Here is a 14,191-nt window from a genome sequence, read left to right as displayed (position 1 = left end):
TATATATATAATATATATAATATATATATATAATATATATAATATATATATATATATAATATATATATATATATATATATATATATATATATATATATATATATATATATATATATATATATATATATATATATATATATATATATATATATATATATATATATATATATATATATTATATATAAGTGGAGAGCAGGGCCGCCTTTCAATCAGAGGGTCGGTGGTTTGATCCCCGGCTCCTGCTCTACTAGTCTCATGTCTTTGAGCAAGACACTTAACCCCAAAATGTCTCCTGTAGCTGCGTCTAGGGTGTGTAGATAGATACTGAATTGTAAGTCGCTTTGGATAAAAGCGTCTGCTAAATGACCGTAATGTAATGTAATATGAGATGACGTGTCATCTAGTGACGTTCAAATCAGGGAGTACACAGTATACAATAAATACACAGTTATACATCGTATTCTTTGTCATAGTAACGTGATATGTCCCATTCATGTTCCTAAAGTCTCTACACTCCAACACTCACCAGGTGACGTCAGTGAGTCCCTGAGGGTTCAGGGTTTGAGGCCTTAGGGGGGACACTGGGAGTCCTAAAATCAGACATGACTCAGCGTTTTATCACTTCCTGTTCCCTCATCATGTGTTTTTATTAGCTCTTTACTTTTGACTTCAAACATCATCAAAGTGGAGTTTAGTGAAGATTATCTGGATGAACTAAACCTAAAATCTAATGGAGGCATCTGATTGGCTGTTTGAGGAGGGAACCAGTGACGATGACTTCCTGTTAGACTACAGAAACATAACGACTTCCTGTCGAACTACATAAACATGAAGACTTCCTGTTAGACTACAGAAACATAATGACTTCCTGTCGGACTACAGAAACATGACGACTTCCTGTTAGACTACAGAAACATAATGACTTCCTGTCAGACTACAGAAACATGACGACTTCCTGTCGGACTACATAAACATGACGACTTCCTGTTAGACTACAGAAACATGACAACTTCCTGTCAGACTACAGAAACATAATGACTTCCTGTCGGGCTACAGAAACATGACGACTTCCTGTTAGACTACAGAAACATGACGACTTCCTGTCAGACTACATAAACATGACGACTTCCTGTCGGACTACATAAACATGACGACTTCCTGTTAGACTACAGAAACATGACGACTTCCTGTCAGACTACAGAAACATAATGACTTCCTGTCGGACTACAGAAACATGACGACTTCCTGTTAGACTACAGAAACATGACGACTTCCTGTTAGACTACAGAAACATGACGACTTCCTGTTGAACTACAGAAACATGACGACTTCCTGTCAGACTACAGAAACATGACGACTTCCTGTTAGACTACAGAAACATGACGACTTCCTGTTAGACTACATAAACATGACGACTTCCTGTTAGACTACAGAAACATGACGACTTCCTGTTAGACTACAGAAACATGACGACTTCCTGTCGAACTACAGAAACATGACAACTTCCTGTCAGACTACAGAAACATGACGACTTCCTATTAGACTACAGAAACATGACGACTTCCTGTCAGACTACAGAAACATGACGACTTCCTATTAGACTACAGAAACATGACGACTTCCTGTTAGACTACAGAAACATGACGACTTCCTGTCAGACTACAGAAACATGACGACTTCCTATTAGACTACAGAAACATGACGACTTCCTGTTGAACTACAGAAACATGACGACTTCCTGTTAGACTACATAAACATGATGACTTCCTGTTAGACTAAAGAAACATGACGACTTCCTGTTGAACTACAGAAACAACATCCTGCAGAACTTCATGAGAAAACTTCTCTACAAATACAAAGTCATTGTATTGAACCTAGAAGCTAGCAGGTTCTTCAGGTCCAGGTTCTGGACGGATCCAGGTTCTTCAGGTCTTTGAGTCCCGGATCAATAAAGACTCAATAGAGTAGAATCAGGTAGATCAGCCACAGCAGAACACACAGCGTCCCGAACCAGGTGTGCCAGTCCACAGTGATGATGTCAAACACCTGAGCCAGCAGCCACTCATCATCTTCATCACCGTCATCTTCACGCCGGTCGGCGGCCTCGTTCAAACCGCCATCTGAGTCTGTCGCCTCGGGGGTGAACAGGAAGTGTTTCCCGGCCTCTCCGTCTTTACACCTGAAGCGACCATGATGACAGGAAGTCAAGACAGCACACACATCCTCACTCTGGGTCACATGACGAGCCCGATGACAACAGCTGTGACACATACAGGACCCTTATTGGTCACCAGACAGTCACATGATGACCTGAGACTCTACCTGTAGTTTGTCTTTGTGTTGTTACTGAAGCACACAAACCAGTTAAACCATTAAAGGACTCACAGAACACACAGAGAACCAGAGACGGTGTTGTTAGTGGAGCTTGAACGCATCATAATGGAACTGATTGGAACCTCCGTACGTTAGCTGTTCCGTAATTTAGCCAAGCAGCTAACGGCTAACGTTAACTAGCTCGTCATTGTGACGTCTCTCATTGGTTTATCGTCAGATGTTTTGAAGCCTCCAGTTCGCCATCTTGTTTTTTTGCAACCAGTGAACAGGAAGACCTGTCAATCACCGTGTAGCCCCGCCCCTAAAGCATACCCTGCGTTATGGTCTGTTTGGCTAAACATTTCCTGGTGGAAGTCTTCTTTGGTTCCACATTACTTTCATCAACCTCCATCTTCTCTGGACGGTGACGTCATGAACCGTTACAGCCCCAGTTAATAATTATTAAAGTAAAACAACCATTTAGAGTGAGGATTATTATCAAACTACAATATTAATATTAACACACACGTTAAAATGTCACTTCAGCACAATTTAAAACCAATGGCGATGTCTAAACGTAGCAGATATAAATTTATATTTTGAATATTTTGAATCCGCCTCCTGACAGAAGTTGGATCAACCAATCAGCTACATTGTTAGCATAGCCTAGCATCGATCAAACCAAACTCCACTGAGAAAACAAGCATTTTAAAAGTTGTTTGCTCGTCGTCCTGTGGAGAGAACTAACAAAACATGAATTCAGACTTTTTACAAGTCATCATGTAGTTATTTCAGCTTCCTTTTCTTCTGTTTATTGATATGAAATCACAGCAAAACAAACACAAACGATCCGCGAGTAACGCAACACGAAATTTGTCTTTGCGTTTGGTGTGAACGCAGCGTTAAACCTGGATCAGCAGAGTCCTGGTTGATCCTCAAGATGGGTTACAAACCTGCACACAGGTTTAATGTGGTGCAGGTCTACATCACTAATGCACAGCAGGTGACGGGAATCTAAAATGATGTGTTTCAGTGAAACACAAACACAAAAGAAGCAGATGTATATATATCAGGCATGTGTTAAAGGTGAAGGTAAGCCGTGTGTTAAGGTCAGAGGGCGTGTGTGTTATTGTGCAGCTGGTTATAAGCTACCCACCAGGTGAGCCGGGGCTCTGGGTCTCCCGTCAACTCCACCTCTAGCGTCACTGGAGAGCCCTCCATGACGGTGGCTCTAGACAGGGGCCTGGTGAAACAGGGAGGGCCAGGTTTAGAGGCTTTTCCCTGGGGAAGAGACTCTGCCTGGGCAGGAGCAGCAGGAGGAGGAGGAGAAGGAGGAGGAGGAAAGGGAGGCCCTTGGATCTGAGGAGTAAGCCTGATCTCCTCACGGACGGCCACGGGCTGACAAATGTTTGGGTCTTGGTCTGGAGTTAGTAGATGGGGTGGAGAGGAAAGAGGGGTGACATGCGGATTAGCCTGCGGAGCCAAAGCCTGGGTCTGTGGTTCGGGTGGAGGAGGTGCAGCAGGCTCGGTGGGGCTGCTGGGGGTCATGCCAGGGCCATGCACACACTGCTGGGTACAGCTGGAGGACTCGTGGAAGGAGCAGACTGTCTGGTGGCTCTGACTGCCGTTTGGCTCTGGAAGAACGGGGGCTTGTACTTCAGGTGGACCTCCACCACCTTCTTGTTGGGACCCTAAATGAATGCTACTCTGTGCCAAGGTGCAATGGCTGTTTAGAGGGGAGGACCGGCAGCAGGCCGTGGTCAGGCTGCTGCTTTGGGGCGTGCGGACTGAGGATGTCTCTTTGCTGGTTTGGGAGGAAGATGCATCCTGATCAAGACCACTCCTGGAATCCAGGTAAGACCGTGAAACATTTCCGTCTTCAGGGAGGGTTGTGGTGGTTTGGAGGCAAGGTGTACAGGATTCGAGGAGCCCAAAGATCCTGACTTTGTGGAAAACGGGGTCTGTGAGAGCCTGGGGGACCGGATCAATCCGTGGTAAGGTCTCCCTCTGGGAAGAGGGGCCGTCTTGGGGTGAACAGAGGCCGCTACGATGACTGAAGTCTGAAGAGGAGGGCTGGAAGAAAAGGGTCTGCTGGGTAATTGTGGTGTTGGTGAGAAGGTCCCGTTGAGGTTTGGAGACTGTGGATGTTTCTTTCATGTCCCGATCGAGGTCACTCTCAGAGTCAGGAAAGGACTGTGGAGGACTGGAGTCTCGACAAAGAGCAGTAAAAGGTAAAGTAGTGCTGCATTTGAGGAACCTGGTGTCTTGTGGAGGGGTGGTGTCTTTGTGGAGGTCAGGGTCTGGACCACCGCAGCTGGAATGGGGGAGTGTGGTGCTGTGATTAAGTTCTGCAACCTGGGGAATCAGATCAGTCTGTAACAAGGTCTCCCCTTTGGATGCCACATGATGGGCGATCTTACCCTGGATACCTGGACTCATCTGAGGCTGGTAGTACCGACTGTTGTGCTCCTTCAATAAGGGATCAGTGCGTGAGGGGCTCCTCTTCTCAGGGACATCGTGGTCCTTGTCTGGAGGGTCGCTCTTGTGGACCGGGTGTGATCCACAGGGGACGCCGGGTTCAGGGTCAATACTTCGGTGGGCGTTGGCTGTGCTGGTCTTTCCGGTCTTCAGGATGCTGCACAGAATGCTGGTGAGGAGACTCGGAGCAGGAACCGTCAGCGGACTCTGGACAAACGAACTGGACTCTGCTCTGAACATGTAACACACACAACAGAAACCAACTCAGACCACGAAACTGGTTCTGTGACTGTTGTTACAAGTCCTCACTGTCCTTCTCCTGCCTCTCGTTTACATTAGATCATTCTTCAGCAGTGCAGTATTGACTAGTAATCCGTACTGATTAAACCAACAGGAGGAGAGCTAGTAACGTTAGCAGCACCGCTAACGGCTAACCAACGGAGGTTCACTTCAGTTACATTATGATGCCTTCAGGCTCTGCTCAGTGAACATGAGTACTGGTGAAGGTACATTATAACGTTATCGTGATGTGTTCACATGTAATCTGTAAAATGTAGTTCTGGTGATGAACTTGAATAGATCCTGTAGTTTGAAGGAGATGTTTTCATGTTAATATAAAACAGATGTTAGAGATGAATCATGATGTTTAACTTCATAACACAAGCTCTAAACACATCATTATACTTCAATAACTGATCCAGACCTGGTGCTGCTGTGCCGGCCGTTTGGAGGAGTTGGACAGCTCTCTGTCCGACTGGACTCTCTCTGTTGTCGGGCTGCACCAGTAGCGGTACCAGTACCACTGTGCTCCGACTGGTTGATGTGGACGCTGTGGGAACTGAAACAGAAACTCTCCTCAACGTCCGACTGAACCGTGATGGACTCTGGCGTCTCGGCCAGCGGCGGCAGGGAAATGTCGTCAGGTGACGCACAATCGTATTCGTCGTTGGAGAGAGAATCGTCCGACATCTCTTCCTGTTGCTGGAGCTGCGCCTCGGACAGGTGTCCTGCAGATGCATCCTGGGTAAAAAACATGCACATATACGGCTCACGGTCACAGGAACAGGGTTGTCTGTTTGTTGTCACTTTATATCTGACTTTCTTCATATATAGCTTGTACAATAACTCACTGAAGCAGCTAGCATTGAAGCTAAGCTAACGGAAAGTAGAGCAATAAAACAAACAAACGACAAAATGCTTAAATACTTAGACGACCGAAACATTTCAACAGGAGACGCTTTGCTTCTGTGGAAAGCTTACTTTGAAGAAAGGGTTTTTCAAATGTTCTTTGTAAGACGACTTGTTCCATTAAGAACCCTTTTCATCCATAGAACACTTTTTGGAAGCATTAGTTCTTCAAGGATTGTTGAAAGCATGAGCGGTGAAACCTCCTCCGAGTCACACCCCCAAAAACTGTGGTCGCACGCCAGCCCCGTTCCTTCAGGGTTCTAGAGGAAACCCTTGTACTAAAATATATAGAAGGGTTCTCGGTAGATCCCCTCGTGTGGCTTCTAGATGAAACCCTTGGAATATTAAACGGTTCTCAGTAGAACCACCTGGGTGGGTTTCTGTTAGCACCCTTAGAAGGTTGAAAGGTTCTGGAAAGAACCTCCAGAGAGGATTCTGGGTGGAACGATTACACCATAATAGAGTTCTGATAGAGAACCTTTCACAGGAGGTTCTAGGTACAACCAATTATGTTGGGTTCAACAAACGTTCTTCTTTGAGTAGAAGTCAAAGAACCCCATATTGTTCTAGTTAGTACATAATAAAATAGAAGAGGATCTGAACTGGACTCCTGAGGGACGCCACATGTCTAATGAACTCTGATGATCTACCTGAAGCGGCGTCATGTTCGATCGCTTCTCCTTCTTCTGAAACTCCCTCTGGATGTCAGAGAACGTCGGGCCAATCACAGAGGGAGGGGGCGTGGCCTGCAGGTCAGCAGCGGCGGGCTGTGACTGGCCGTGGACGGCGTGGACCCGTCGGTTGGGCTCCACTGGGGAGCAGGAGAGGCTGAAGGAGGAGTGCGTGGAGCTAAAGGAGTGGGTGGAGCGGTGGGAGGAGGTGTGAGACTGCTGTCTGAAGGAGAGACGACACATTAAACCTTTATTTATACTGATTCTATCAACGAATCACAAATAAGAAGCTGCTCTTTCACTCGTGATCAAAGAAATCGTGGTTCCCAGAGGATCAACCATGATGTTGGTGATCCTCATGCTTCATGGTTCAGTGGTACCTGCTGTCCGTCTGTCTGTCTGCCTCCTGACAGCGGCTCTTCTGTAACGGAGGCTTCCTATTGGCCGCGTTCTGCCTCTTCACGGGAACCTCCTTCCCATCATGCTCGGCGGTCAGTTCGGGGGTGTGGCCTGTCTCCTTCAGCTCGTACTGGAGGATTCAGATCAGCTGATTATGATTTAACATCTCATATATATATAAATATATAAAATATATCATTATTTGTACCATGTCAGCCTCCAGTGAGCAGCGGTTATCTGTCTCCTTCGTCTTCTTCTTCTGTCGGTTTTCCTTCATCTTCTTCTCTTTCTCTTCTTCCTCTTCCTCTTCCTGTTTCAGATTCTCCATCTTTGATATCAGTGTGTAAACAGTCAATCAGCTGATTGTCTTGATGTCTCAACAGAATCAGTTAAACATCAGAGTGAACCTTCACCTTCAGTTTGTTCTCCAGCTCCATCAGTCCATCGCTCAGCTGTCTGATGGCCTCCACCATGTCAGCGTGTTTACTGACCGTCTTCTCCGTGTAGCGACGCCCCTCCTCCACGCCTGAAACACGACACAAGCCTGAGCTATGAGAGGAGGCTGAACGCTGTCTTATGTTCTGTCCAGGGCCTCTGGAGCACTTAGAGGAAGGTGTTTTATTCATCAATAATAAAGGAATGAAGTAATGAAACAGTGTCCTGCTGTTCCTCACCGTGCAGCCGAACAGCCAGCTCGGTGATCTGACTGATCCTTTCCTCCTGCTGAGGAACCGTCGGCCACACGAACTTCTCAAACTGCCGGTAGAGAACGGAGACGGCTTCTGTGCTGCGACACTCGGAGGAAAACTTCCCCACTCGAGCGATGGTGGCGCTGGCTTCCTCACACCAGAACTGGTACTGTGAACACGGAGCGAGGCGTCAGTATCACTCAGTAATACACATCTAACATCACATGTACACAGCAGGAGAACCCACCTCCTCCACGGCTCGCTGCAGGCTGCAGCTCATCTCCAGAGTCTTCTGGTGTTCCTTGACACTTCGCTCGAGCTCTCCCGTCTGCCTCTGCAGCTCATTGACGGCGTCCTCCGCCTCCTTGGCCACGCCCCCGTCCTTGACTTCTGACCCCAGCCGGGCCGTCACGCCCTGCAGACGTTTCCTGATCACCTGCAGGACCAGAAGCTCCTCATGTTACATTTAGATCTTTGAAAGAACGTGGACGAACTGAGGAGGAAAAGCAGCTCTGAGATGTGACGAACACTGATTTCACTACTCGTTTCTTCTTCTACTGTAGAGAAAACATTTATGTCCTGCTGCCACGGACCTCCTCAGACCTCCACAGACCTCCTCAGACCTCCACGGACCTCCACGGACCTCCACGGACCTCCATCTCAACAGAGAGACAGAAGAGCTCACATGCATCCAGAGTTAGAATCACTGATTCATCTTTGAATCTGGTTTCACTTCAGAGTAAATGTTGTGAAACGACATTCTGGGTTCTTCTTTTGTAAATTTTTGTTGTTTTAATTCATCGGTTGAGATTCTTTAAATTACATTGAAATGTAAGTGCAAACTGCTTTATTTCTATTTATTTGACCTGTCAACATCACTTTGAGCTTCGTAGTCTGTATGAAGAGAGGAGGTCTAACATCAGATACTGAAGCGCTGGTTTACCACAAACCTTCAGACCTGATGCTTCTGAATGAAACCGGATGAGGACCGGATGAGGACCAGGACTCACCTGCAGCTTCTCCTCGTACTGGTCCACCTGCTGCAGCTGGTTCCTGGAGGCCTTGGTGTTTCTCGTCCTGTCGTTTCTCTTCAGGTAGTTAAACCTCAGGTTGCTGAACTTCTTCTTCAGCTCCTTGAAGGAGTCACGAAGCTGCAAAGCACACGTTTGTATTCCATCATAGACGCTGATTATTAAGGAGTCCATATTTTAATCAACTGGCCTTAAATATTGAAAGTGAGAATTAGGCTTCAAGTGTTAACGTACACTTTAATAATGTACTTGTTTTAATAAACTCTTATCTGTTTGTCTATTTACCATGTTTTTAATTTGATTGTATTTTCAAATCATGTCTTTAATGTTATGCTCCACCCACCAGGTCAAATGTGCAACATACGTAAACGGTTCTGATTCTGATTCTGTTAATATTTAAAAACCTGTTTGTGACTCACTGGACCTAATTTATAATCTTTTATGTATTTATTTATTGACAGCTTCACTTCCTTTAGTCTCTGTTAATATACTGAACAGGTATCTGATTCAAGAATTAACATGCTCACCAACCATCGGATGGATTGAGATGTTCCCCAGAGGATGAACCTTTCTGTACATTTTGGGGTTTTGAACAAAACGCCTCATCAGCTTTTGATATGACGGTGATGAAGTATGGTTTTATAATATATTTGGTGATCCTCTGACTGTTCATCTAGCACCTTAATCAGGTTTATGATTCAAAATAAAAACAACAGTCTTTGACCTCATGGTGGCGTTAGTCGAGAGGTTTTCATGGTGCAGCATCTGGAGACTACAGCTGTTGAGATGTTTTACTAAAAGCCAAAAACCATCAACCTGCTGGTGACGCTGGAGTCAAAGAATCACTAAACGTCAGTGTAGGATTCATCCTCTGGGGAACACGAGTTGTTTCACATAGCACCTTGTACACATCCATCCTCTGCTCTCTGCTCGGAGCTGTAACTAAGTAGACGAAGCTTCGATGAGATTATTTTTAGAGCCGGAGAGTTTAAATCCAGAGGGACATTTCTGCCTCGGTGTCGGATGTCTGATCTTTCAGCTGAGGACAGCTGAGAGACGGAGACAGAGACGTCTGGGGGAACCCTGCATTGAGCAAAAGGAAGGAGCACTAAAATAACAAAAGGTTATTACCCAGAACCACCAGGAGGTACGACAGTGAGTTCACCATGAAGACAACCAGGAGGAACCACGGAGAGCCCATTAAGGACCCCAAAAGATTATTACAAATGACTGTAACTTACACCAGAGTACCATGAAGGATAACAGGAGACCATGAAGTTCACTGAACTACCCTACCTAAGAACCAAAAGACCCCACAAGAGATTCAGGTCCAAAAACTGCCACCAAGCAACATAAAAGACCAACTACCATTGACTTCCACAGAGTACCACAAAGTACCTATGAAAGTATCCCAGAATACCATAAAGTAAAATCAATTTAGAACTAATGGAGTCCTGAGGACCATGAAGTGCCCCGAAAGAGATTACCACAGAGTATCATGAACTATCCACAGTACCATGAAGTACACCAGAAGGCAAAAATAACAAAAGTTAAAAACTACACAGATTACCAACAAGTACCACAATTTACCAGGCAGTACGACAAATAATAACTAAGAAGTATCAGGAAATATCAAGAGATAACCATGAAGTATCATGAACTACACATGGGGAGAGTACTAGGAAGTACCACAAAGTATCTGACACAACAAAGTACTCCAGAGGACCATTAAGAGATTATCATAGAGAGGAGTACCTCAAAGTAACAATATCCCACAGTATTGTGTCGTACCCCAGAAGACTGTTAGTTCAGATCTCTAAACCATTTAGGGAAAACCTGAGTAGAGTGAGTTTATGGAACACGAAGATAAAAAAAATCTAATATGAAGATGAACCACAACCTCCAGGAAGTAGCAGGAAGTAACACCAAGAGATAACCATGAAGTAACCAAATCAAGGAGACCACAAAGCCCCCAATGGTACCACAGTACCCCGTAGTACTTCAAATAACTAAAACATGAAGTACCATGGAATACCCCTAACAGTACCCACAGACCTAATTCAGCTACCATTCAGAGTTCAGCTGGCGGACTCTGTGATGAATTGGTCTACCTCTGGGGACCCTTAATGAGAACCAAAGATCCTCTGAATGTCTGTGGTGAAAATAACCATCCCACCAGAGAACAGAAATAGAACCATGTTTTAAAAAAGAAGACCTGTAGATCCCCTTCAGGTGACTCGGCACTCAACCCTTCCCTCTGATCCAGTGTTCATGGTTGACTCAGTGGTGGCGTCCCGTTACAGAACCTCCAAACTTCGTTCTGAAGACCTCCAACTGGAAGTTCACTGATCTTGTTATCGTCGACACCTTGAGAATCAAAGATCAAACCTCAGTATATAAATAAACACATCTAAATTACGGGTAATCTGAACCCAAAGTGGACTTTTGTCCGTAGACCTTATGAGTAGAGACGTCTTCTGGACATGATCGAGAAGTTTGACGGACTCTTGACAGACCTCCACAGGTACACACCTGGAAAGTGGTTTTGGTTTTGATTCCCTCTTTAGCTGCATTTCCTTTCAGGCTTCATGTTCACTAACGGGGCGTGGTCCATGTCCTGACTGAGTGCTGAACCTGCGCTGATCCGCATGAACTGGATCTTGGGATACTGAACCAATGACAGAAGCTGTGTCCTCCACATCCAGGGAAAGGAAAGACGACACGTCTCAAATCCTTTGGGACAGGACGGCCTTGTTGATCCGTTTAGATGAAGTCCAGGTCCCTGAAGTCACGACACAGACCTGGTTCAGTCACAGGAGTCGGTTCACCACAAACCCTCGAAGCTCTCAGTGACTGAAGCACCGGTCCAAATTCAAATGAGGACATTTACTTTGACAGTTGAATCATTATTACAGCTGAAGTGAATCGTTGCTTTGAAAAGAAGAACAAATGCAGAGAGGCCATGACGCAACAAAGAACATATTAAACCATATCAAACAAAGCTCAAACTTCTTCTTCTTCTTTGTGCCTCACTGGAAGTAGAACCGTGACATTTCAGGGCCTTTGATCGCCACCAACAGAAACATGTACGTATCTCCTCATGTACTTCTACTTGAGGGACTTCATGGTACTACTGGATAGTTTCCACCAGGAGATAACCATGAAGTAGCCAAATCGGTACCACAAAGTACACAATGGTACCACAAAGTACCTAATGGTACCTCAAAGTACACAATGGTACCACAAAGCACACAATGGTACCACAAAGTACCCAATGGTACCCACCTCTTCAGGAAGTGCTACCCTGAACCTTCCACTCAGCACTTATTGTATTCATACTAGCTTGTTGCACTTATTGTATTCGTATTACTTATAGCACTAACTGTTTCTCTTGTTTCTGTTCTTTGGCTCTGAGTTATGCTCTGCTTCAGGCTCTTAGATGCTTGTTTAAAGGAGATGTACTTATGACTTCTGGTGACTAGTAGTTCTTTTGATTACCAATGTTGATGCACTTATTGTAAGTCGCTTTGGATAAAAGCGTCTGCTAAATGACTGTAATGTAATGTAATGTAATGTACCTCAAAGTACACAATGGTACCAGAAAGTACCTAATGGTACCTCAAAGCACACAATGGTACCACAAAGTACCCAATGGTACCTCAAAGTACACAATGGTACCACAAAGTACACAATGGTACCTCAAAGTACACAATGGTACCTCAAAGCACACAATGGTACCACAAAGTACACAATGGTACCTCAAAGTACACAATGGTACCACAAAGTACACAATGGTACCACAAAGTACACAATGGTACCTCAAAGTGCCCAAGTTCATCAAAACTTGGCTCCACAGCGCCACTCAGTGGTCAAACAACAGAATAGCGTTAACAGGGTTCCTGTGATCTTTAAGAGAACCTCAAACACACGGTTGTTTGTTTCCAGCTGAAGCAGCTTCTCAACAGAAAACATTGCTCACATTACAGAGCAGAATCCCTGAACGTCAGATACTTGGTCCTGAAGTGTCTCCGTCATGTTAAAACAAAGGCTGTCCGCTGTGATAAAGTGCTTCTTTAACATGAACATGAATAATAATAATAATAACAATAACATCAATCATACGATCAGAGAGTATTAAACACTCTGTTTGAGGGTCAAAGAGTCTCTGACATCAGCCTCAGCTGCTCCTGGAGGGTTCAGTGTGCTGGTGACATGCAGCACCAGGTGCATGATGGGAAATACCCGTTGGCTGACTCGGCCTGTATTTCTGATCCGACCCCCCCCCCCCCCTCTCTCTCTCATGCCTCCAACAGCTGCTGCTCAGTGACACAGCAGATGGACAGTTTCACCTAAAGAGGGCGTCAAATGTTCTGGGTTCATTCTTCACCTCCATCCTTTTACTGGAGCCACGAAATCCAACAGAGCTGAGGGGAAACACACACCGACACCAGGACACAACCTCCGGTTCTTTAAAGTTCTCCTGTTCTTCAGGAGTTAAAGCTGCATTCTCTCTAGTGTCCACCAGGGGGCGACTCCTCTGGTTGTATAGAAGTCTAGTCTAAAATGACTCTACTTCTCTCTTGATTTATTCCCTCAGTAAACATTGTAAACATGAGTTTATGGTCTCAATCTCTAGTTTACAGTCTTCTTCAATACATCATGATGTTCATTTAGTACATTATGCTCCATTTAGAGTCAAACAGAAGTCCTACACATATTCACAGAGACTCTGTTTGACGTTAACTCAACATGTTGAGCACCTAGTGGGCATTAGAGGAACTGCAGCTGAACGCACAGACTCAACTCTTCTTCTCTTCATTTATTTATTTCATTGTGATGAACCCGCTGGAGGAAAGTGGACCACGAGGTCTGGATTCTGAGGCTCTGTATGGACTCTGATCTAAAAGTGTCCGGCTGACTTCAGTTATATTTAGACTGTGATAAACCGAGAGGCAGCAGACGTCCTGACAGAAGAGCTGCAGCTTCAAACCAGCTGTGAGATGTAGCTCCAAGATGCTTCATACAACATATAGAGATATAGTTTCATCTAGTCAGGTAAAGACAACGGTTCAGCTGGTAGCTTCCTGGTGTAATTGATCATAATAAACTAGTACAGAGTTCTTCCTTTAATCCTTTCCAATAAAACGATTTGTTTATTTTAGTTTGGATTACAGACCTTTAAAATAAAACATTTCATCAATCAATAATAAAATGAAGATGAATCTATTTGATGTGAGTCAAACAGACATACAGCTCCCTCTGCTGCTAGAGACGAATAACAGCAGCCAATCAGAGCCGAGTGTCAGTGTCTCCTGTCTCCTGTCTCCTGTCACCTGTCTCCTGTCTCTTGTCACCTGTCTCCTGTCTCTTGTCACCTCTCTCCTGTCGCCAGTCTCCTGTCACCCGTCTCCTGTCTCCCGTC

At 45.0% G+C, this 14,191-nt stretch overlaps 1 protein-coding gene across 3 annotated transcripts in view; it reads right to left on the bottom strand.

The window, feature by feature from the left end:
* Positions 1 to 613: 613 nt before the first annotated feature.
* The window catches only part of ccdc141 (coiled-coil domain containing 141), a 28,001-nt gene continuing 14,423 nt past the window's right edge, over positions 614 to 14,191 (bottom strand). For all 3 annotated transcript variants that reach the window (XM_068736303.1, XM_068736311.1, XM_068736320.1), the window contains 10 exons: positions 8,749 to 8,889; positions 7,986 to 8,174; positions 7,724 to 7,907; positions 7,463 to 7,575; positions 7,258 to 7,377; positions 7,031 to 7,179; positions 6,630 to 6,873; positions 5,495 to 5,811; positions 3,470 to 5,023; positions 614 to 2,179 (listed from right to left, as the gene is read on the bottom strand). In XM_068736303.1, the coding sequence (XP_068592404.1) occupies positions 1,957 to 2,179; positions 3,470 to 5,023; positions 5,495 to 5,811; positions 6,630 to 6,873; positions 7,031 to 7,179; positions 7,258 to 7,377; positions 7,463 to 7,575; positions 7,724 to 7,907; positions 7,986 to 8,174; positions 8,749 to 8,889 (3,234 nt within the window). In that variant the 3' untranslated portion in view covers positions 614 to 1,956. The remainder of the gene's footprint in view (positions 2,180 to 3,469; positions 5,024 to 5,494; positions 5,812 to 6,629; positions 6,874 to 7,030; positions 7,180 to 7,257; positions 7,378 to 7,462; positions 7,576 to 7,723; positions 7,908 to 7,985; positions 8,175 to 8,748; positions 8,890 to 14,191) is intronic.

The sequence above is a fragment of the Cebidichthys violaceus genome, unplaced genomic scaffold, assembly GCF_023349555.1.
Source record: "Cebidichthys violaceus isolate CVI_PGR_0920_01 unplaced genomic scaffold, fCebVio1.0.p SCAF_11, whole genome shotgun sequence".
NCBI lineage: Eukaryota > Metazoa > Chordata > Actinopteri > Perciformes > Stichaeidae > Cebidichthys > Cebidichthys violaceus.
Note: the sequence above shows the minus strand (reverse complement) of the source record. Positions and strands in the feature narration are given on the sequence as shown.